The 25686-nt window shown below is 35.8% G+C and overlaps 1 protein-coding gene across 2 annotated transcripts in view; it reads right to left on the bottom strand.

The window, feature by feature from the left end:
* LOC131163077 (putative DEAD-box ATP-dependent RNA helicase 29) overlaps positions 1–21842 on the bottom strand; it is a 37773-nt gene extending 15931 nt beyond the window's left edge. Inside the window, exons 1-9 of one of the 2 annotated variants that reach the window (XM_058119781.1) lie at positions 21350–21842; positions 18048–19209; positions 17902–17959; positions 11068–11172; positions 9232–9277; positions 5907–5983; positions 5638–5690; positions 3914–3995; positions 3751–3807 (exon numbers count right to left, since the gene is read on the bottom strand). In XM_058119781.1, the coding sequence (XP_057975764.1) occupies positions 3751–3807; positions 3914–3995; positions 5638–5690; positions 5907–5983; positions 9232–9277; positions 11068–11172; positions 17902–17959; positions 18048–19209; positions 21350–21728 (2019 nt within the window). In that variant the 5' untranslated portion in view covers positions 21729–21842. The remainder of the gene's footprint in view (positions 1–3750; positions 3808–3913; positions 3996–5637; positions 5691–5906; positions 5984–9231; positions 9278–11067; positions 11173–17901; positions 17960–18047; positions 19210–21349) is intronic. The other variant, XM_058119782.1, reaches the window with a different exon arrangement.
* Positions 21843–25686: the final 3844 nt, after the last annotated feature.

Below are 25686 nucleotides of genomic sequence, written 5' to 3'. Positions count from 1 at the left end.
TTGGAATTCGGGTTAAGGTAAGGGGATTCAATTTATATCAGTTACTTTTCGAAATCAAGATCAGTAAGCTTGTAGGCTATGATCATATGTATGTTTTGGTAACTTATTTGGAGAAATCTATTGGGTAAAAATACGGGTTTTTCGGGTTACAATTTTTGAAAAAATTTGGGGATTTCGGGTATCATCTCTACTTTATTTGGAAAATTGTTTGTTTTGTTTAAACTGTATTATTGAAATGACTGTTATCCATATTTGTATAAACTGTATACTTGAATGGGAAAACGATATGATTTGCCGTAAACCTAATACGTGTGGAATGTATTAGGAATGTATGGTTGTATGTAATTGTTCCAGGTATTTGTAAAACAGCTAGTGGCGGCTAATTACCGTACGATGATATGTATAGGAGTGTGAACTCTAAAATGATTTCAGGTTTTGTGAAATCGGCTAGGGGCGGCTAATTACGATACGCCGAAATAGCTATGTAGCGGCTAATTACCGTACGCTGCGCCATGTACCAGTGTGAAAACCGTGGACGAGAGTGTTCGGCTCTATATCCGAGGGTATGAAATATCACTACGTATCCCGATTGGTTACCGAGGGGTGTGAGCTACACTGTATTGGTAATGTAATCACTATGAAGTTTCGGGTTTCATGTAGTTGCATGTTGGCAATGTAATTGCTGTGAAACTTCGGGCTCATGGCGTAGTTGTGTATTAGTGTGACGACACTGACCGTATGTTTTGGGTATCGTATGTACTAGAATGCATTTGTGAAAATACTGGAACTATATGGAGCTGTATGGAAATGTTTTCGAACTGTATCGTATTGTATAGTGTTATGTTTTGCGTAAAATAACACTAGTATGCCACACACTAATACAACCTGCTTTCTTCCTTACTGAAAGGTATCTCACCCGGAATGTACGTACAAATGTTTTTTAGGTCCATCAGGTAGCCGTATTTAGCATCCTAGCAATCGGAAGCGGGGGTGTCGTTAGCTGCTATTAGTGCCTATTTAGGTATGAGTTTTGTAGCCGGGTTGTCGTGAAGGTTTTTGTAGACACCCGAAGTATGTACGGTATTTATGGGATTGTATTCCTTAGTATTGTATGGGTTCGTGTATCCTAACTTTGTACAGACTCTGGTATGGTATGTTATATAGATAGATGAAACATTTTCCGCTACGTAACTGATGAGTATGGATATATTTGTGTATGTGTATCGGGCATCCGTGTACCCCACGGGGTTGGACCCTCTTATTGTATTGTATCATATATGTTTTAATTGATACAGAGACAAGTTAGGTTACTATAGTCACCCCAGGGACCCATCTGCGGGTTCGGGGCGTGACAAGAAACAAGAGAAGTGGATAGAAAGGGGGGGGGGGCCGAACGCACGTTGACTTCAATGCAAATTCATCAATAACCAACATCCTACATGGCTTACACACATTGTGTATAAGAAAGCCTAAAATACAAAAAATTACACATATAGCCATAAGGATGCATGAAATTACAAACAAGTCCCCAAGTACACATAACCATATACTAATTAAACTAAACCAACAATAAACTATTAAATAAAACCAACAATCTCTTGACCTCAATTATCACAACTCCAACAAGGGTCCACCAATGGTCCAGCCACTTTTTTCTACATCAGATCTCCCCCAATTGAAAAATTCGGCCTCAACTTTTGAAACATTGGAGGATCATAAGTAAGAAGCAATGAACTTGGACTCTTCAAATGACGGCGCCTGATACACTTAACAAACCTTGTACAAATGGCGGCAATTTGTTTTGAATCTGATGTTGGCAGCAATGATGGACCCATCAAAATGTTACCAAACTTCATAATCAAATTTCTCTTGAAGTTCTTCAAAAATTTCCAGTTTTTTTTTGGCTGGAAAAATCAAAATAAAGTGGCTGCAAGAAGATATTTTACAGTATGAGAAGTTGCAGAACAGGGGAAATTTTTTCCAGGGGGAGTTGCCAGTGCGTGAATGGGTAGCAAACGAGCTGAGCTTTGCCATGCTCAAGATTGTTCATTAAATTTTTTAAATGAGTTTGAGCTCAAGCTGAGCTCAGACCAAGCTCTAATATAGTTTCTAAAAGTTTGTTTATTATGCAAATGAACAAGTTCACGAGATCCTACTGAGCTAAGCTACCAAGATGCTTACTAACGGTTTAATTCTTTTGAAATCTCTTATTTTGTGAGAGGAGAAGTTTTGTTAGCCAAAAAGGTGAAAAGAAGCTCTTACTAATACTCCCTTAAAGTTTTTTTGCCCCATCAAGCTAACCTAGTGGCCTTGAACATTAGCCTTATCACTAAATTCTTGTTGCAGAGTCTGAGTTAAATAATCTTATACACAAACAGTCCCTACTTCAAAGCTCACTACAATCTACCAAGGCTAATTCAACCTAATTATTAAACTATTCTATAAATGATTCTAATTCAAGCCTATTGAACAAACCCAAACCAAGGCTATAATTGAGCCGAAACAAACTGAGCCCATTCATGTTCAAGCTTGGCTCGCTTACTAAATGAGCCGCAAAATTGGGCTTGGGAATTGCTCAATTATATAATGAACAAGCATGAACAAGCTCTTAACTAGCCGAGATTCCAAGCTGCTTATGAGTGGCTTGGTTCAGTTGCTGCCCTACGCGTGCAGCACATGAGTTGCCAGATGCGACTTTCCAGCGATGCTATTTGGCACAAAGGTAGATCAGAGGGTCGCAAGTTCAATGGTGTTGTGATGAAAAAAAAAAAGGAAGTTAAATATTCTAGAAGGCCAACGGCTGGGTAGTCTTCTGCTGGTGCATGGCCAGACGTGGCCAGACAGTGATGAATTTTTAGGGTGAAGCTAATCCACAGTTTCCATTTTTAATGGTGAGGGAAGTACAATGACAATAATTTTTGGAGAATTGCATTATTTTTTTTTCGTTTCCGACTGAAATTTCAGAGCAGAGGGTGACTGAAGAGGCTGAAATCTGGGATTAGTATTTAAACCCATGGATGGCTTCAAGATGGGAGATTTGAGAGAGAGAGAGAGAGAGAGAGACGTAAGAAAAAGAGAGAATTGCAGAACTCTAGAAATGCAGAACATCAGAAACATAAAGAGTAGTAGAAGAGAATAAAGAGAGAAAACAGGGAAGAAAAGATAGAGAAGAATTAAGGGAGAAAATTAGGAAGAAGATGTGAATAGGATAAGAATAAGAGAAAGAAGACAAGTACGAAACAGAGAGAGGAGATCAGAAGATCAGATTCATGAGAAAATAGAAGCAGAACAGGGAAGAGGGGGGGGGGGGGGGGCACAAGATCAGAGATGGATAAGAGAAATTGTTTTGAGGATTCTGCAGAAATTTGAATACTGCAGATGGAGAATTAGGGGCTGGATGTTGCCATAAATCAGAAATAGAGAGAGAAAGAAGTAAGGGAGAGAAAGAGAAAGAAGATGAGAAGAAGAATACAGAAAGAACACGGGAGAAGGAAAGAGAGGCAGCAACAGATTAGACAGAAATTGAAGACAGTGGAGAGAGACGCAGAGAAGAACAGGAGAAGAAAGAAGAGAAAATAGATGACAATTTAGCATAAGACAAATAATTTATAATCTTTGACAATATACTGAATGTTAGTAAAGATGCTTACACAAGATTTCCATAAATGTCAAAACATAAGAATTAAATTAATAATGGAAAATTAGTAAGGCTTCCTACAGAAGTCAAAAATGACAAAAAATAAGAAATACCTTTCCAGTTGCAGTTACACGTTCACCGCTGTTCAACTTGATGAACTTTTTACTCCGCTGCCACCAAACAGATTAAAAATGTAAATATACTTCTTATGAAAAAATAAACATTTAATTTTTAAAATGATAATAAAATTAAATAGCACTCTGTTGTTTAAACTACCTTATCCCAATGATGCATGGACTTTTGTTTCTGCAGGCCCTCACTATCATCTGCAACCAGATCCAGAACAGCAGCTTCCAACCTATAAAATTTTAATAAATACACATCTAGTTTTGAAACAAAAAAAAAAAAAAATTGAAAACATAGGCTGCATGATTCTAAATCTTACATTTTCTATTTTTTTTTAACAGTAAAGGAAATTTACTTGTACTTTATATCACATGTATAAACATTATAAGCACAAAGCAACCAAAAAATTCTACAGATAAACAAGAGTGAAATACAACAACTGTGCTAAACAGCACAAACCAACCAACCAACCAACCATGTTTGATGGAGCATGCACAATGTAAAATCTCCAGAAAACAAAACAATAACTGTGTAACATGAAAAATGAATTGGCAGGACAACAGTATTCCAACTGCTAAAAAATCTATCTGCCTCTACCTGAAAAGATTTTCCCTAGAAGCTTCTCCAGATAATATGCAAGCATTTTGCTATTCCATAGTTTAAATACTCTGACAAAATCCAACATGACCGTCATATATTCCATTCTGTATCTATCATATTGACGTCTTTATATAAATTGTTGACAAAGGCAAAGGTTTCAAAATATATGTAAGATGTCTAATATAATGACTGAACCTGTTGGCAATAACTTCACAATCATAAAATAATTTCTGACCAAAAAATAGATTTCACAGCTTTAAGATAACCTGCATCTTCTGAGCCACAACATGCAATATAAGTGTGGAAATCCATAGTCCATTCTGCTGTCCCGTAGCTGAATGCAGCAGATAGTCTTCCACAAAGTTTTCATGCATTTTTTACAAATATTTCATTTTAATGTTTTTAACTAATACCCAAAAACGGAGAAACCTCAGTCCACATCTAAGCAGGCACATATCAAGCAAATAGAAACAAGAGAAAACAATTAAAATTTGAAAATCAAAGATAGCTAAAAAGGTTGTTGACAGTTTTTCCACCTCAAAATTCTCCAGTCAGATCTTGGACAATAATTTATAGTGCAACATAGATAATTCTAGTTTGATAAATTCTGCAACTTTAACGTATTTAAATTACGTCATTGATTCAAACCAAACCCCCACCCCCAAGAAAAGGTCAAAACATAAATAGCAGAATGCCAATATCAGATAACACATAAAACTTATTGGCAATAACTTGACAATCAGAAAGTAACTTCTCAGTTCTGACTCAATATCAGATATCTTAGGTTTGGCTAATGCAACAGCCTGTCTGCTAGTGTCCAATAGCAGGTAGCCATACAGAAGAAAAAATTTCAAGCGGCTTGCAGAATTTTCATGCATTTGTCGAAAAAATTTCCTTTCTAACAGATATTTTAAATATACCTGAAAACAGAGAATATTCCCATCCATACAAGCACTTATCAAATTAATAGTATCAAGGGGGAAATACAAAGGTTTAATAGACATTTTCAATATAAAAGTTCTTAGACGTGAACTAAAAGAATTCTTCATGGTGACCTTGGGCAATGTTTTATTCTTCTTTCACTTTTCAGTCCCTCCCAGCCCCCACCGTTCCATGTGGATGTGAACACACACACACACACACAGAGTTTAGATCTTTAATATCCATAAGCACATACACATATACATACAAAGAAAGTTTATGCCGACAATCAACCATTAAATGCCTAAATATAGTTATTTTTTGGCATCATATAGATATAGTTCAAGACATACCTGTTTGAACCAAAGCCTTCGTTAGCTCTAACTGAGAGTCCAGCCTCCAAATGCTGAAATGTATGTCCAAATGCAGCCCAAATAGCCATGGCAGGCATAATACCAACAAACCCACAATGCACATTGGAACAGAGTGCCACAAAAGTTAATTTCTTATCAAATAAAAGAATATAAAGTGCAATGTATAACCAGGAGAAGGAGCATCATACAATAAAACAGAGGCAAGATTTAATTTAACATTAATTAGGAACTATAAAGTAATAGCGTACTTGATTTGTTGGCACCGAACTTATGAAGTACTCCTCATCCTTGAAGCTATTAGCCCTTCGTTTAGACCCACCAACTTCTAACATGGATACAGAAACATCAATAATGCTATTGAATGAACATAATCAAATAACTCAATGACGTGTTGAGACGTGCGCCATGCTTAAATGCAATTCATCAAAAAGTGGGGAAAACAACAAAAATGGAGTGGCCAACCTACTTCAGAAGGAAAACTAGATACCAAACCTCTTAAAAGATATGGTTTGAAAATTAGGATAAATAAGTACTCAAGTTCTTTGTGCGCACAGGGAAGGTAGTCTAGTAATTGGCACTCTTGATGTCAAACATTAAAATAGTTACCATGGAGTTGTATGTTTAGTCAAATTTTGAAAACATGGTTGCTTTTTAAATTGGGGTTCTTTAGAAAAAAAGGAGGATTTTTAAAAGAAAATTTTCTTTTAGGAGTAATGAATTGACGACAAATAGGGGGTGGGAGACAAAAAAATAAAGGAAATTTTGTTGAGGTTCACACAGCAACTTTGATATAAGTGTGCTTACAGGAACCATGTGAGTGACCAATGATAATTATTATTGGATATTAAGCCGATTCAACCATAAAAGCATGGTCCTCACTTCCCCTTCACTATCCAGTACATGGATAACTGCAAAACCTTAAGTTTATGAAAAAACGTAAAACCCTATTCAAGGAAGAATCTCATTTCCCATACTAGGCAGGGCTAAAACTTCTCTATCAGGTTTAAAACAAAGATTTCTTGAAAAATAACTTTCCAACTCTTCCATCATTGGCCAAATTGAATATCAGGGATGACCCAGGGTTTTCGAGCAAACTTTGAGTGAAAATTGAAGCTATAAGAATGAAAATATATTTAAACCTCATGTTAAAGTCCAGAATTATGGTTGAAAAAAGTGTGCAAGGACATTCATTCATTCATTTATTTATTCATTTAATTCTACTTTCCTTTGCATTTCTAGGATATTTTTATTCTAAATCTTTTCCCTTCCTGTAACATTTACCTTTCCTGAATGGTTTCTTTCTGTTTTTGTTTTTTTTTTTTTTTTGCCTCTTCAATTTATGGTTTTTTTTACTTTTATTTTTCCTAATTTCCTGAATTATATTTTACAAATTTTTGAATGTTTTTATTTAAAATTTCCTTTTCCATCACTTATCTAAAACTTTCCTGAAGGCCTTCACAATCAATTTTTTTTTTTTTAATTCTAGACTTTAGTTTTCCTACATTAAGGCTTGATATACATTGTCAGCCCAAAACCTAATAGCTTAAGCTTTTAGGTAAAATGGTTGTCTAACATCCTGAAATTCTATCACCGCCCCCTACCAATTAAAATATTATAGAATTAGATTACAATTTTACCATTTTTTTTCTGAATGTTCTGTTCTTATTATCTAATTTGCGCCTGCCAATACCTAACATAACATTAGAGCTTTGTGCACTAGGTGCTGTATTTTTTAATGTTTTATATTTGAGATTTTCTTAAAATGAATATAAGGCGCAGGGCAGAATTTTTGGCCCCCATTCCATCCTCAGTGTTGTTTTGGGGGGCTCTCTGCAAATGAGACTGAACCGTGTGGGGCCCATCTCAAAAGCCCAGGAACGAAAGATCGCAAATAGCCTAGGACCATCTCAATCAGCCATGGCACAACCTTCTCATTGTTATTTTATTTTCCTATTCAATTTTCTTTTTCTAATTATTTTTCTGTGACCCAAGAAGCTTCCTGGCCTCTCTCTCTCTCTCCCTATATATATATATATCCAACACCTTGCTGCTTCACACAATGAACTTTTCATTATCAATGACATGCGTCTTCCTCACTGCTTCACAGATCTACAGATTTAGGGCTCAGATCATGGTGTTCACTGGGCTTCAATTTCTAGAAAATACAGTGGTTTTGGTGGCCAAGGATAAGGGTCTACAGCGCTACCTGTGACCTGGGACTTCAGTCATTGGTTTTCGTCGGAGCAATTTCAAGTGGTGAAGGCTATAGTTTCAAGTGAGGTCTCGATTTCTTTATGTTTTTTTTTTTTTTTCCGGTTCCAGTGCAAATGTGAAATCCTGTTAAGGATGTTTAAGGGATGAGGGATTTGTTGTCCTTTTCTTTAACCTGATTTGATGGTGACAATGACAACTGGTTCTGGGTATGGAGGGTTTAACCACAAAAAAGTGGCAAAGATGGATGAGAATCATCGATGGGCTTGTAGCATTCATAATGATTACAGATTCATAAAGTTGGCCAATAAGTTGCAGCAATGAGAGGTGTTGAATAATTGGGTAAATGGAATACCTAATCACAATGATGGGTCTCTCCCTCTATTTATAATATATGTCAAAGTACAAACCAATGACCATACCTTTATTAACTCTCACTTGTTAACACAACACTCACACACTAACAATGCTAAATGACTAAGATAACGATCAACGAGAGGTTTGAGGTACTGTTCTGGATTCTTTGATTTTTCTCCCTGATTTCTGTATATAACTCCACTTTCCATTTTCCTTCACCTTCTTTATTATTGTTCTTTAAAATTCCTATTGTTGTCGATTATTTGGGTTCAGTTCTATTGCGCGAGCATGAGTTGTGAGTTAATGACAGTGAAGGGTGTAGAAGGTGTGCACACAATGGTGAAGTGTTCCCATTCTACACAAAAAGACAGTAGAAAATACCCACTTGTTTAGTGCTTTTCTTCCAAATGTTGTCAGTTGGGTTTTGGAGATTGATATGGATAATGAAGGGGCTATTGATTTCTCTCTCACTCCCTCTCAAGCATGAGCCTCATTCACTGTGCATTTGTAGCACAATCAGTTTTTTAGCCCTCAAGACCTTTAAACCCTCTCTCTTCTTCTCCTTCACTTTGTATTTCCAATGTGTTCACTCTGCATGAAAGGGAGGAGAGTGGGACTTGGATTGTGTTCTGTTAACTCTTCTGCATGTGGGTTATTTGTTTTATGGCATTAGAGTTTCACTGGTGCTACAAACAAAGGCTTGGGGCACAGGCATAGGGATTTGAATAAATAACTCTAAATATTCTACTTTTAACTTTTTCTATAAGAAATATCCATACTTAAACTTAATTGTGACGACAAATTGTCAATTTGTTTTTAAAATAAACATCGAACTATATTAGAAATTATCTAAATATATTATTCAACACTATCATTAACATATGTGATATATTTAAAAGTGGCATAAAATAGAAGACCAAGTGACAATCTTTTTTCTTTTTTTTTTTATTGGGAGGTGGGGGAGGGGGGGTTGATATGTGTGCCTCTGAGAGAACAGAATGGAACCTTTTCTTTCCTTTTCCTCTGAAGATGTCTTTTCAGAATTGGCTTCCTGCAACAAAGAACCAAGAGATTCATTAAGTTTGCAATACTTTTTTAAAAGAACAAAAAAGGCAAAAAAACTGAAAGGAGACCTTGTAGATTATATATGATATCTATCAATTCATGTCAATCACATCAAAATGGATCATGTCATACAACAAGATAACATCCAGGGTCCAAAGTGATAATTGAGGATGCCCAAACCACCAATATAGGACAGTTGGCCACTCATACCACATATAGGAACCGAAAAAAATATATATATATAAATTTCTATGCTTCCTACTTGAGGTAGCAGTGGCCAACAGCCTTAATATATATATATATATATATATATCAGAAATAAAATAAGGAAAATATCCTCAACTTCTCTATGTTTATGCATCCATTGAGTTAAATAAAGAAAGCAAATTAAAACCAAAATGCCACATTAACATTATTGAGGGCTAGGTCTGCACGATAAAATAAATAGTAAATCACTTCACGAACTTCAAACCTTAATCAAATTACAGCTAAAGGCACTTGTAGTTCTCATGGTTTAGCTATTTCAACTAACTTTCTAAAAGGCTCAATTGAGGCTCGCCTCAAGGCCAGGCATGCCTAAAACACCTTGAGGTTCAATCTAGAATACCAAATTCCAAAAAGTTTAAAGCATTACGCGGTGAGGCTTGCGCAGTTATACAAAAAGCATGCCTTTTGCACCTTTTCCATTAAGGCTTACACATTTTGGGTGTGATTCTCAAGTTAGATTTGGCTAGAAAATTTTAACTCCATGTTTATATAAAAAGGGATGTCATCATATGAGTTAACTTTTAATACTCTTGAACCTCAACCATTCCAAAATAGTTGAGAGTTGTATCTTAGATCTTGAAAATAATTTGAACTTAGTTATGGTATAACTATCTCTTGCTATGATTCGCGAAAATGAATTCAAGTTAGCAATTTTTGAAACAGCCAAAAAGTAGTTTGCAACACATATTTGATTTTTTTTCCCCATTATATTTGTGATTTTTTTCATTTTTTATTTATTTTTGAAATATATGTAATTTATTTATTTTTATCTAAAAAAAAATCTCAAAAGGCTTACGCCCAATGCCTTAAGGCTTAAATGTCTTTTTGTTCTTCTGCTGGATCTAGCCTTGTATTTAATTATAATAGGAAAAATGATAAGGATATTTTTTGTTGCAAAGATTTGGATTCCCATGGGAATTCCAAGATCAGCTAAGAGGCAGGTGGGTGTTCAATACCCATGTTTTGGAGCATGCATTCCCTGGGAATTCAACATTCCTAACACATAGGATCCCCATGAGTTCCCAAACATAAGCATACAATAATTTAGAGACCACATTCCCAAAAATTTGACCAGAGCCAAAAGCCTTCTCAGTGTCACATGATATCATTGCAATCAAAACAACATAAACCCATCCTTCCAACCTCACACTTAGAATCCCAATGAACCCAAAGTTAATATGCAGATTTCAGAACTCATCCCCATCATAGAAATTCTTCAGCAGTAGTTCATGTGAATAGCCATGCATTTTATGATAGGTACAGAGTAAAACTAAAAATATAAATGAAAATTTGCAAAAGACATCAATGATATCAAATATAGTTGATTATGAATATAAGAAAATCAATTAATCAAACAACAAAGGCACCAAGAGAGCACAAACTAAATTGCAACATAAGAAACTCAACTCCAGTTGTTGCAATATCCTGCGACTAGGTGGGTAAGGTGTGCCAAAGAACTTACCCTAGGGTCAAATATCATAAAAACACACACTTCGTAGAGAGTTTTACCTCTGCCACATGATTGTTACAGCGTTGATGATGGACTAAATTGATAATCTCCTCATGGATGGCTCTTTTCTTCTTCATCACATCAGCCCACTGACTAGAAGGACCCTACATTCAATCCACAATATTTATAAAAATTACATGGAAAGAGGAATTCTTTTCCTTTAGGGAAAAAATTCCTAAAGAATACACATAAACATCATCCTTTCCTGAGCTCTTTAAAAAAAAAACAATCACCATCCTTTCCTGTTAGAAATCTTAGGATCTCAAGAAAAACTATATCTCTAACAGCATATATTTGCAAAGGATGCATGAAAATGGAAAAAATATTAGTAATAATAATCATAAGGATAAATCACACAAGGAATTAGCTAATGTAAACTATGCACCTGTCAAGCTTTGGGTTTTTATTAATAACATTTTTACATTTGCCTCATGCACTGCCATTGCCACTATATGCACTTCCACAAGAAGGAAGCAGATTTGGGGGCACAACCATATCTGTGTGTGTGTGTGTGTGTGTGTATAATCAGCAACAAATAATTTTTTTTTTATTTTTTAAAAAAGGCACTCAGACAAAGAAACAATGCGACTAGAGCACATCCAGCTATTTTGGGAAGGTAGGAACTTGTGGCCATAAAAAAGTTCACAAAGAGGGTATTGCCTCAACAAATGAGTGAAAGTGTTTCATCAAAATGCAATCCTAAAGAATATCACAACTTTTTTTGGACCAAAGGGGGTGCAGATGAAAATGTAATTATCCCGGACAAGAATGCTATTTTCTTGTTCTCATTTTCTGTATCTCTAGTTCAGTTTAACAAATTCCTTTATATATTAAAAACAAAAAGGTTCCCAGTCATAAGTTATGGGTCTGTTTGGTATTGTTTCTATTTTCACTTTTCTAATTTTGTTCCTATACAGTGCAAAAACAGATAATCAAAATGTGTTGTTCACGTTGGTAGTTTTCTATTTATGTAATCAATTTTCCATTGTTTGCGATAAAACTAAAAACTAAATCTTATGGTTTTTAATTATTTTGGAAACATGTTGCCAAAATATTTAAATATCCAGAATTAACATTTTTTTGGACTAAATCACTCATATTATACATACCTTTTAATTAAAATTAAAATTAAATGATCATACGAATTTTTTAAAAATTAAAATAATAATTCCGTAAAATTTCAAAAAAAATAAGTTCTAAAAAATAATACAATCCATTTTAAAATTTTCAAAAGAATTTTAAGAAAATAATAAAATCCATTTATAAAAGATGTTTACTATTTTTAAATTGGCATGTATACCAAGATAAAGTGAATTTTGAAATATAATAATTAAGTAAAATAATTATAATAATATTTATTTTTATAATAGTATTTTTAATATGTATTATTGTGTACTTTTATTTTCTTAATTGTTATTAGATTCAACAACAAAAATGAGTTCTTGTTCAGTCAAGTTTTTTTTTTTTTAAGGAAAATTAACAAAAGAGGTTTCTAATTTCAATTTGTAGTTTTTGTTTCTTGTTTTTGATCTTTGTTTCTGGTTTTCACTTCCATAGTGATACTAAACAAAACCTAAGTTTTCTTTTTAGATCAAAGTCTAAAAGTTCCTTTAAACTACACTGAACCATTACAGCTTGGTCTCATTAAGTTTTCCCCCACAAAAAAATTTCAGCACGTAGTTTCCAAGCCCCGCCTCAAAAAGTCTGCTTTACAATGGCACCTAAAGTTTCTTTCTTCACTTCGCAGACTCCCACATTTTCACCACTGATCAACTTAGCCATGCAAACCTTCATCACCGTCCTTAGAGGAAATGATCAATTGAAAATGAGTTATATTCCCTCTTTCTCAAGCAAACCACATAGGATATTCCTCTTAATCATCACTTGTGGTCCTCAATTTGTAGCAACTTATGCGATGTCTGCAAAAGTTTCTTCATTCCAAGATTGTAACCGGTGATAGCAGTTTAGCATAAAAGATATTCCAATGGCGTGTGTGCAGTGATTTGGTTTTGGGGTGGCAATCTGTTTTTGAGCACTCAAAGCTCTCTCAAATCTATATTGTCCCTCCTCAGCTCTCTTAGCGGTGGCTGGGGGTTTGGTGATGTGTGATGGTGAAAGAAGTTATAGCGAGTAAGGTGGGCCTGGACACCGCCGCCATAACAGGTTGGCAACAAACAGAATATCTGATATCAGTAATAAGGTGGTTAGATCTTTTTGGGTTTTTTTTTTTTTATGTTTCTTGTTTGTTCAGTTGGGTGGCATGAACAATCTTTCTCTCCATTTCTTTTTTTTTTTCCTTATATTTTTATTAAATTCTTCTTATTTTTAACTCAATGATAAGAGCGTTCAATCCAAAAAGTTCAAACCTCTCTAAGAATAAAGGTAAGACAGCATATACCATGCCCTCTCCAAACCCCCTGACGGCAAGGAACTTTCAGTTTTTGTGTTTTTGATGTTGTGGATTGTTTACATGGATGCATTTGCGTCACAAATCTGTGTATTTGTGTGGATGATAGTTGTGGTTGAAGGAAATTTTGTGTGCACTGCATCTGCACAGGCACTGGAGTGCAGGTGATCTCTGTGTGCAACAGCATGTTGACATTCAAGCATTGTTTATGCATTAAAACACATGCAGTGATGAAAAGAAGAGGAACAGTGCTAATACCTGCATAGAATTGCTCTCTTGGGCTCCTCAAGGGGAGAGAGAATGAGAGTGATCTTTTCACAGCAAGGGAGTGGGAACATGGGGGTGGGGAGGAGCAGAAGTGCAGAGGGGCAAATATGGCTCAGCCTGTGACTCTCTCCCAGGAAATGCAGTGCGAAGGAGCTCAAAGCTGTGGCAACCTGATTTTGAGGGCATACCTATTCTCCATTTTTAATTTTACCCCAAAAAGAAGTCATTTGGTCCTCCTACCGAAATGATGTCATTTGATCCTTTCCTAAGTGCAGAGCTTAAATAAAACCAAGGGAAGGAAATTTGTCAATCTAATACAAGTTTGATCATTATCACCATTAGGATCTGACCTGGGGATTTTTGACGCATATTTTGTCAAAAGGAGAAAAACCAAAATAAATAAATAAATAAAAAGACAAATGGAAATTAAGTCACATTTGGTTTGCGGAATAGAATGGGTAAGAATAAAAGGGAATGAAAATTTGAATGGAGAAAATGAAGAAATCAATTGATAAAATTTGATTTCATTCCATTCAATTCCATTCCAAGGTACCAAATGTGCAGTTAGGCTTTTTGTGCCCCTTTAAAGTAAGACAAAAATTGGGTTTCTTATAAAAATACTAAAAATTAAGGCAAAACCTTAAATAAACAAAAATATTAAACCCCAAATAAAAAAAATTTAAAAATTAAAGTAAAAAGATCAGGAGACAAAAACTAGGCTTTTAACAGGTGCTTAACGAAGAAAATATATGCATGCGCTTTGAGAGAGCACAGAGAAAACGTGGGTGTGTGTCGAACCATTTCTAGAAATGCTCAACAAAATTTAAAAGGAAAATTTCAAAGGTCCAAAGCTAACTCAAACAAAATTCAGCACAAGTACCAACACATGGCATGGTCAATAATCATTAAGTTTTGTTAATCCATCTGCATAATGATATAAAAGTAATTACTCATCCAAAATAATATGGAGACTAATATAAGGGAAATTCATCCCATGTTGACTGCACGGCTATATATCTCAAAATAGTCTGCCAAATGTAAATTGAAGGATTTTGGAGAAGATGGAATTCATATTATTTCTAAGATGGCAGCGTTTTACACTTTTTCAAAACAATACAACAAAAGTGACAACAGCAACAACCAAGCCTTCAAACCCCACTAGGTAGGGTTGCTACATAATCCTTTTCTACCAACCTACATGATATTTGGCAATATCCTCTGGAGGGCCATTAAATCCATGCTCACAATCTCATTCCAAGTCATTTTAAGTCTACCCTGTCCCTGCCAATTGCCACAAACACTAACTAGCTCACTCCTCCTCACTACCTACATTGCAAGTTCCCATACTATCTCAGTTGCCCCTAGCTTATCTTATCTTTTACAAGTGCTATGCCTAATTTACCACAAATTTTTTTCTTTCCTCAATTTATCTTTTAAAATTATATCATCCAGCCACCTTAGCATTTTCATATCATCAACTTTTACTTCTTGAAGCCCCAACCCATATAGTATAGCTGGTCTAGTACCTGTCCAATAGATCTATCTTTCTAATTTTAAGTGTGTTTCTACAACCACACAAGACGCCCAAAGCACTTCCATTTTACCCAACCAATTTGAACTCTATATACTACATCTTCTTCATTTTTTTCCTCAGCTTGCATAATTGATCTGAGGTTGAGGTATTAAAATCTACGACTGCTATTAACTTACTGCTCATCAAGTTCAATCTTTTCTCCATATTCCTCCTACCATAAGTGACTTACATTTGATATATTCTATCTCATTTCTACTATCTTAAAAACACGAAATCCTAAATTTTCTCACCATAATTTTACCCCACTAAATCTCTAGTTCATCAATCAAGACAGTATCATTTGCAAACATGCACCCCATTTTGCATACTCCTAGTAAGCTCATCCATGACGGCGTGCCTTGGGTCAACGGTAAGGTTGTTCCTTTTTGTTTAGTTGGTTATGGGTTTGAGTCCAAGGAAACAGCCTCTCTGCATAAAGCAGGGGCAAGGTGAAATACATTGTAACACCACCCATCTCATTGAAAACAGAAGCCCCCGAAACCGTCATCCTCAAATTTCATCAAAATCCGACCTCCAGAGGAGCCCCCACGCGCTGGCCAAACATACCAGCTGCCGGCCTTCAAGAACCCCTAGTGTCTAGTGTTTTTCTCATCACACCACCACCACCACTGTGCTCCCCACTCACTGATCTGCAGTCGCCTGAAGTTTCATAGCTGGAATCTCACCACCGGCGACTCACGCGCCCCACATGCTGGCGAAGGCGCATGAGGAGGCCTCCCAGAGTCTTTTGTAATTTCCTGTCACATGAGATTTTGCCTGCAGCAACGATATTTTGAGTATCTCGATTATTTGATCTGCAGCTTGATATTTTGATCGCAGACAATATATTGTAAGCAAGTGCGATGGTTTGGCACGAAACCCTAGAAACTGTCGCTGCCAGCATCAAAAATCAGGTTTTGCTGCTTGAATTTGTGAGTTTTCTTTGTGAATTCATTTCATTTCAGCAGAACAACCAATATCAAGGTGAATTGAAAATAGTTTTTGAGAAATTGGGAGTAAGGCTTGTGGGAAATTGTGTTAAAAGGCTGTTAGTGATATAAAGCTGCAGCATACACACACACACACATATATGCATAAATTCAGCAACATGGTGACAAATTATAGGACAAAGGAATGCCATTTATCATACCTTGGGCACAATATCAGCTTTTCAACACCTTTCTCAAATGCGGACAAAAGGTTCGCAAAATCATTATTGATGGAAGATGTCCAATGAATGTGGTTTCCATAAATGGAGTCAGTCGAATGCAGCTTCATCCAGAACCTCACCCAGAGCCTTATGAGATGTCTTGGTTTGATAACTCTATTGTACATGTTTATGAAAAATGTTTGGTTCCCATACAAAAGGGTGAATATTTGGATAATTTTTGACATGATATCCTACCTATGAAGATTGGCCATGTACTACCTTGTTCTCCTTGGTTGGACGACTTGGGTGCAGCACAAGGACATGGGAACACATGTCTTCCACTACAATGGGAGGAAAATCTTTTTGAAGCCTACTCTACAAACCAGCCAGGACAAAGAATCTAAGGTTAGTGATCGTGTCAAAGTTACTCAAATTGAAGACAACACGAGCAAGGCAATGGAAGTGCTTGAAGACATCCAAAGTCCTTCAAACACTCCTATTATAGAGTTTGTCATCCCTGATGAGTTCATTGATGCTAATTCTCAGGTCAATTCTGTGCTGCCAATGGAATGTGAATTCTTGCCTCATTCAAACGTTGGCTTTTGAAGAGTCCAAGTTTGCTGCTTCCTTTTGATTCTCCAACACTTCAAAATTCGAGGCCAATTTTTTTCTAACAAGGGAAGAGTTGATGTAGGACAAGAAGTAAGACCTTGGGAAGATCCAAGTTGGAGACTACTTAAGAAGAATTGGATTGATAATTGTTGTGTTTAATTAGTAGTTTATTATGTATTTAGTTTAATTAGTATAATATTATGTGTATTTTGAGGGCTTGTTTGTAATATTTGTGTAAAGTATGGGTATGATTGTAATGTACTGTAGTTTTAGGGGTTTTTACGTAATTTCATGTGAAGAGGCTTTCTTATAAATAGTGCGTGAAAGTCATGTTATAGGCAGTTGTTAATGAATTTGAATTGGGAGCGAACGTAAGTTCCCCCCTGGTATCTCTTCTCCCCTCCCTTCCTCTTCCTTCCTCTCTTCTAATTTCTCCATGGCTGCAGAATCCTGATACTGCCCCTGCATCACTTACTTTAGGTCAACAAAAACCATGTGCAATGCCCTCTTCTTTTCCCTAAACTTTTTCATTGATCTTCTTAATAAATGTATAGAGTCTGTGGTTTATCTCCCAAGCACACTTTATCGATACAGTACCAAAATAAAATTTGTATGAAGTCTAATTTACATAGTTCAAATGTTTCAACTTGAACAAGGTGAGAACAGATGTTCTAGCATCACAAAAGAAGCTCCAACTATAATGATGAAATCATTACAAAAAGGCCAAAGCCAAGATCCCTGAATCTTGATCATCAACAGCTAAAAAAAAAAAACATATCCTAAACAATATCTATAAACACAAAGTCATGAGAATGAAGACTCACTTGCAGATGCTTTGATTTAGCAGCATCACCTTCGGCTTCCAATATGGTCTGCTTGGGTCTAGTATGCATTAGTCAATGAAGAGTTAAAGATTTGCAACTCAAACATTGTACAAAGAAGGTGCAAAACTTCTTGCTTCAGAACTCACCTGAAAGCTTTCAATTGTTCAGAAAAAGCTAATGCCGTTAATTCACTGCCACCCAGTACATTTTTAAAAAATGGATGCAACCCTTCGCGGGGTAAATCTTTTGCTCTGCACATGGATGCCCGTGAAGGTGAGGGTTTTGTTTTTGAATACAAGTGAAATGCATTTATACAGGTTTTCCGTAAACAAGTCAGTTCTGTAGATGAATCAACAATTTCCCGAACTCTATCTGAAACAAGATCAATAACTGTCTGGGGAAAACGTCCATAAACAGTTTCTCCATTTGCAACTGCTTGATCAATTTTGGACATTACTCCATCCATATCTTTCAAGACCACCTCCTCAGTGGGAGCAGCTCTAATTGGCTTGGAGAGAAAAAGATGAAGGTCTAGAAGGTATGGCATATCCTTAGAAGTCACAAAAGAAAATGCAGTGCCTGTACGACCAGCCCTTGCAGCTCGTCCTACTCGATGGACAAAAATTTTTGGTTTGGGGGGGAAGTCCCAATTGACAACATTATCAAGCAACGGAATGTCAATGCCTCTAGCTGCAACATCAGTCACAATCAGCAACATAGTTTTCCTTGCCCTAAACCTTGATATATGAATCTTACGAGCATCTTGATCCATATCACCATAACAGACAGAAGGTTCTATACCCTCTTTTCTAAAAAGAATATGTAAGAACTCCACATGATGTTTTGTGGAAACAAATATCAATGTCTGTTGATCGGAACTGATATGCTCCCTTACCAAATATAGCAATGCTGCGTGTTTCTCTTCTTCACGCAAGGTGAAAAAGGAAACCTTCAAATCAGGACTAATCTTTGTCTCTAAATCAAGCCGCACAACCATGGGATCCCGTAATCCAGCCTTGGTGAACTCAGCAAGGGCACTAGGTAAAGTTGCACTACAAAGTAATGTTTGACGGTTTTCGCTTAGTTGAGAAAGAATTTTACGCAACTGATCCGCAAAACCCATGCCAAATAGGCTATCAGCTTCATCAAAAACAACATATTCAACTGAACGCAATGACATGTCGTCGACCTCAGACAAATGATGCATGAGTCTACCAGGGGTTGCAATTATAATATCAGGATTCTGCGCTAATTCTTCAAACTGGCTTTCCATGCTATCACCTCCAACTAGCAAACTGGTGCGAAGATCTGCACAAAAATAAGATTTCAATATTCTCAGTGGATTAACAAGAAAGCTATCTCATTAATTTAATTCCAATGGAATCAAGACTAAAATTTTTACTATTTTGCAAGATTCAAGAGGATAACTAATTGTGATTAATCAGTTACCTTTGGAAAGGATACTGATGACCTTAAGTTAATTACAACTGCATTTGATAGTTGTGAAAAGCATATCCAGAAAACGCATGGAAAACCCCACAAGTTAATGCTTTCTGTCAACACAATTTTGCACTACAGAGAGAGAGAGAGAAAGAGAGAGAGAGAGAGAGAGAGCATTTACATCACATGATTAACCATTTACACAATAATTTTTTGTGAGATTAATATTACATGAAACCAGCTGTTGGGTTTACTGATCTATTTATGTATATCAAACACTTCAAGTTTCAAGTCATTTAGATGTATTTAACTATGTTATTTCTGTGACAATGATTGTATCCCTTAGTTGCCTTCATGAAAGAAATCGCACAAAGAAGTGTCAAGTGATGTAAGAGTTAGGGTTTTGGTTATCATTTTCGCCTTCTGTTTTATGTTGTCGTTGCACTACAGTGAAGAAGCAGTTTGTCACAATAGGTTTGTCTCTGTTGCTGGTTTTTTTGGTTTATCATGTCAATTTTCAATTTTGTAGAAAAAGATGAAAACCATTTTCGCAAACTATTGCCAAACCACAAGGTTGCCAAATCACCTTAATATATAGAATTCCCTCTGTCAATTAAATCACTATGTAAAAATTAAAATAAATGGCCGTACGAATTTTAAATTTAATTAAATAATAATATACCTAAACTTTATTAGATTTTGGAAAAAATAACAAAAATAATCCGAGAAATACCGTCACCACTTTCAACCTTCATATTATAAAGGGTGAATTTAAAAATACAATAATCAAGTAAAATAATTCCTCGATAACTGGCAGAAAAATATTCATGTAGCTAACCCCACCTAGTAGGACTTAAGGTTTGGTTTGCCATTGTTTTTTGTTGTAAGTAAAACAATTATTTTTATCTTTATTTTTTATTGTTATATCTTTTAATTTGTAGCATGGTTACTACAAAACACTAAAACCCTGGCAAACAATGTAGTAGTATGAATGTTCCAAAATGTGGTACATTTTCGTTCCAGAATGCTAAATCTAACGATCTAAAGTTTTAATTCAATGTTTTTTGCATAACATATTTTTCAATTAGTTAAAAGTGGGAATCATCACATTTTATTTCTATTCTCTGTCATTATTAATCTATTTCAGAGCACAAAATCACTTCTAAAATTAGGAATACCTCAATCTCCACTCCAAAATATCCAAGTGCCTCTACACTTTTTTCATCAATGTATCTATTTAAGTATGCCCCTAATGTTCCACATTTTAGAGCACGTGCCCTACTGCGATCCTATTTCCAAACAGAAAGTTCCACATTCTAACATAGAGCTGTGGTCTTCTGCATTTTCATTATTTAATCATATTTATTATTGTTATTTGATCAATGGACAAAAAAAAACATGAGTCCAACTAGGTTTTTAATTTGCTTCAGTTTTGGAAATATTAACTAAAGATGTGGCCATTTTCAATTTTAAGTTCTTGTTTCCTATTTTAAATCTTTGTTTCTGATATTTGCTTTCAGGATATCTGACAGTGAAACCAAAGGATCCCTTAGTTTCACATCTAACTCAATCATAAATCAAATTTTCTCATGAGTATGGAAAATGATGCTAGAACTATAATCCAAAAGAATCCAGCACCTCAAATTTGAACTATATAAACAAGTTTTGAGGACACTTCTTATGCCTCAATTATCACATTGTATGAGTAAACATCAAAGATATATATATATATAACAAACTGACACGCATAAACAACAATTTTTTGCTACAATAAGCGCTTTAATTTTCGGTTTCCTATAAAAATGAATTAAGAGCACCATAATGTAAACAAACCTGAACAGTCGTAATTAAACCCCCAATAACGGTAAATTAAAACCTTTACGCTTACGGTTAATTGATCTCCAAAAACCCAAAACAATCAACCCAAGCTAAGCTTAATTTGGTTGAATTAGACTCAAGACAGCGACCAAACGAAGTGAAGAGAAAAATAAAAAACACTAAGACTAACCGGTGAATTTCCCGAGCTCTTCGGTGAATTTTAAGGTCTGCAAAGCCAAGTCTCTAGTAGGAGACAAAATGAGAGCCCTAACTCCGACTTGGGGCACGTGCTGCTGAAGCCGGTGGAGCATTGGCAAAATGAAGGCGGCAGTCTTCCCGGAGCCCGTACGGGCCATGGCGACGACGTCGCTTCCTCTGAGTATGAGGGGTATGGTCTTACGCTGGATAGGGGTGGGCACTCTGTAGCCCTTACGCTTGATACCTCTGTAGACATTAGGGCTCAAGTCCATGGACTCAAACCCTCCAGACTTGGCCTTCTTCTTCTGCTTCTCTCTTCGTTTGAGCTCCGCTTTGGAGCTCACTTGCAGAGTGGTTCCCCCGTCCGCCATGGGAGAGGGTTCTGGAGCTGCAGAGAGACTAGGCGAGGTAGGGCTTTGAAAGGGTTGTAGTCTGGTTGACGAAGGGCTGCAATTTATGTAAACGAAAAGAAAAAGTTAAAAAAAAAATTTCATACAAAAGGAAAACTTTTTAGTTTTTCCCAGTTTTATTATTAAATATAAATAAAATATAAAATAATACTCTCATTGGAAAAAATTTTTCTAAAGTAATGCTCACGTAATCTCGCAACTTCATGCTGTAAGATTTAAACTCATGGGTCGCTCTGCCTTCGACGCATGGCACCGAGAGAACCAGCGGGAAAGTGACACGTGGCGACGCTGGACCAAATCTCGCAGCTTGGAGCTGCGAGATTTGAAGGGAGCAGCCAGCGGGAAGGTGACACGTGGTTAATCTCGCAGGACGAAGCTGCGAGATTTGCACCTGAAATCCATTTGCGTTGTGACACGTGGTAAATCTCGCAGAACTATCCTGCGAGATTTGCTTCGTCTGCTCAAAACCTTCCCGAGCTCTCAGAAGACTATCGCAGAGGAGAAAAGGTTGCAGAGAGGACCGTTCGAGGTGGCAGGTTCTCGTTCGAGGTGGCAAGTGACCGTTCGGGCAAAGGCGAGGCTATTTAAGGGAGAAGAAGGGGTAGGTTTTTATTTATTTATCAAAAACGTGAATTTATTATTTTACTTACTGAGAAATTTTATGTTTTGAGTTGGATTCGTTTCATATTTTCGTTCCGATTATTTGGGTTCGTTGCTGCATCTAGAGGAAGGTTAGTTTTTTTAATTAACAATTTCATTAACGTGCAGTTTTAGTGAAAGCAATGAAGTATCATAAGATCCATGAATATATCTGTATTTATAAACCTAAGTTTTCTTCACAAATCTGTTACCCATGCTATGTATGTTTGTGTCTCTGTTAGTATGTGTATATACTTTGTGTGCATAATGAACCGTAGAACTTTGTATTGCCGTACACTTAGGGCTGTTTAGTTCTTGAAAATAAATTTTTTTTCCATTTCCAGGTTTCTAAATAATTACAGAAATGGCACCTTGTTTTCCAATTCTCTAATAGGAAAGCTGGAAAAACAACAAAAAGATGTTTTCCAACTTTCTTTACAAATTTTGGAAAACTGGAAAACAATATGACATTTTAGTGATTCCATTTTTAGAAAACTAGAAATGAAAAATAAAAACTATTTTCCGGAACAGAACAGGTTCTTACTTCTTCTCAAAGTTCCGGTGTAATTTTACAAAATGGATAGTTCTGTTTTGTTGGTCTTCTATTTCCCAAGTTCCATTTAATTCTGGGCGGTGCTGAACTAAATGTGTTGAATAATTTGTGCAGATATTGCTGTTTAATTGTATGTTTGTGCGGGATCCTCATTTGCTTCTTCTGAAACTGATGAATACATAAAATAAAGTAATATATTTATATTTACTTGTTGAATTTAATTGTTTAATTTTGATGTTGCAGCAAATTACATAAAATAACATTTATTTTAACTATTTAATATTAGGGCAAAGGGCACTGATGTCTAGATTTGGTAAAAAAGGTATTGATTTTTCTTGAAATTTCAAAAATTTTAGAAATGTGCTTGAGTTTTTAAATCATAAATCTCCCTTGAAATTTGATAAAATATAAATAAAAAAAATTGTGTGTTTTTTTTTTTTTTTGACAAATTTTAGGATGATCTTTGAAATTTTAGAAGAGGTTGATGAAACTTTTGAAATATCTAGGAAATTTTATTTTTATTTTTTATTGAATCTTCAATGAGTTGAATGTCTTTTACACTTAATATTATCATTTACCCGGTTTATTTCCAATGTGAAAATAGGATGATTTCATAGTGAAATAAATGAAAAAATTATATGACCAATGATATCATTTTTTGTCATTTTGATAGTAGGGTCAATGTAATAGTAAGTGTATCGTGCATAATTAGGATTACAAAAGAGTACAAAGTCAACTTTTTCATTATTTATTGATATTTTTATTTGATTGATTTCGTTCTTATCTTGCACTTGAAGCACAAATTTTAAGTATTAAATTTAAATTTATGTAAATTTGAATAATATTTATTATATCTGTATAATTCTAAATTCAAGTTCAAAGAATCTCCCGAACACAAGATTAGAAAAAAATAAATAGAACTGTTTTAGAGAAAATCACTGTAAGAACATATTTTCACTTTCAACTTTTCAAATATTTATCTAAAAATTCAATATTTTTTACATTTTGAAGTACAAAATAAAATTGTGCATGAACGGGGAATACAAATACACATCTTTTGCAACTCTCAAGAATTATGAATAATTTCTTTAGTAATTTTGGATATTATATATTATATCTAGGAAGTCTTTTTTTTTTTTCTAAGTGCGAATTTAAATGCCTCCTGCATGGCTGATGCAGTGATGTGAATTGCATGCTGGTAGATATCATAAGTTCTCACATGCTTAAACTATATTATTATATTGTCTGCAAACGTTTAAGGGTCATTGTAAAAATGGGTGAATGTTCAAATTACACCCGGCATGCTGCCGAAATTTCGATACGACTTTTCATAGAAACGTCATAATTGCATGCAAAAATATTTTCAAAGTGACAAGTGAAACATTTAGAGAATATTGCATGCACATGAACGTAGTGAAAATAATTATTGTTTACTATTCACTTAGCATATCACTTATACATAAAATTGTTGTTTTGCGTAGGTCTTTTATATTTCCCGGGTGTCAATCTAGATGGTAGGAAGTTCAAGCAGTATCCTGGTTTCGGTATTGTTGTACATGGGGGGTAACATTATAACCGGACAAACCGATGTTAGTTATAGTATTCCGCCAATTCAACCTATTAGAATTGGTCATAGGTGTAAATTAACTAAATTGTATACGAAGATATCATATTGATCCAAATCAATATGCATTGGGGTAACTGCAAGATACCCGATTAAGGGGCATCATGATACAATCTTCTATGAGGTTGTTCCCGTAACTAGTGATTGCGGTTTGCGCATGGTGTTGGATGCACATTGCGTAGGGACGACATATTTGACTGTGCAACTGTATGTCGAAAACATTCCTCAGATGGGTGTCACCACAGATGGGCATCCGGGAACGTCTATTGAGCACGTGGTTGAAGCGGAGGAAGAAGATCCAGATGTTGGTGGGATGCCTATTGTGGATATGAATGAATGTCCATGATCGTCATTCGAGCCGCAGACGTACGAAAGACCTACTATTGATATGAATTATCACGGTGTTTGCGAAGAAGTTTCAGCAGAACAACCAGGATCGTTGTTCGCAATAGTGAACAACGCGCTAGACGAGGGGATGAACATAACGAACGATGTTCATTTACAAGATGACACATACGAGGAGGAAATTGGTGAAGGGACGAACGAGTTCCCTGATGATATCGACCCACGCCCCCGTGAATCGAACGATGCAACATATACGACAGATTTCATGGACGAACCTCCTATGTATAGTGTAATTGACGTAGATGCTGCAGATTTGTCCCATGGTGACAAGCTTCCTATACGGGTAACTCGTTGGGATGAATCATCCGAACTGAGTAAATGGATGCTATTCGGGTCGAAAGATCAATTGATAGCTGCTGTGCGAATATACCACGCTCGAACGCACCATGACTTCCACGTCCTGCAGTCGACTCCATTATTATGGGTTGTTAGGTGTAAGAACTCTGAATGCTGTTGAAGACTACGTGCGATGTATAGTCAGAAACACCGATTTTTCAAAATCACTCAATATGGTGGTCTGCACACATGCTTGAATGAACTCCTCTCGCAAGACCATAGCCAAATCACGTTGTCCCTTATTGCTAGGGAGATTGTGAATATGATAAGGGGTGATGCATCGACCTCAATTGCTACATTGAAAGAATTCATAGATCGTCGTTTCGACTATTCCATCTCATATAAGAAGATTTGGTTGGGCA

This window comes from Malania oleifera, chromosome 8, assembly GCF_029873635.1.
Source record: "Malania oleifera isolate guangnan ecotype guangnan chromosome 8, ASM2987363v1, whole genome shotgun sequence".
Taxonomy (NCBI): Eukaryota; Viridiplantae; Streptophyta; class Magnoliopsida; order Santalales; family Ximeniaceae; genus Malania; species Malania oleifera.
This window is presented reverse-complemented; position numbering and strand designations above follow the sequence as displayed.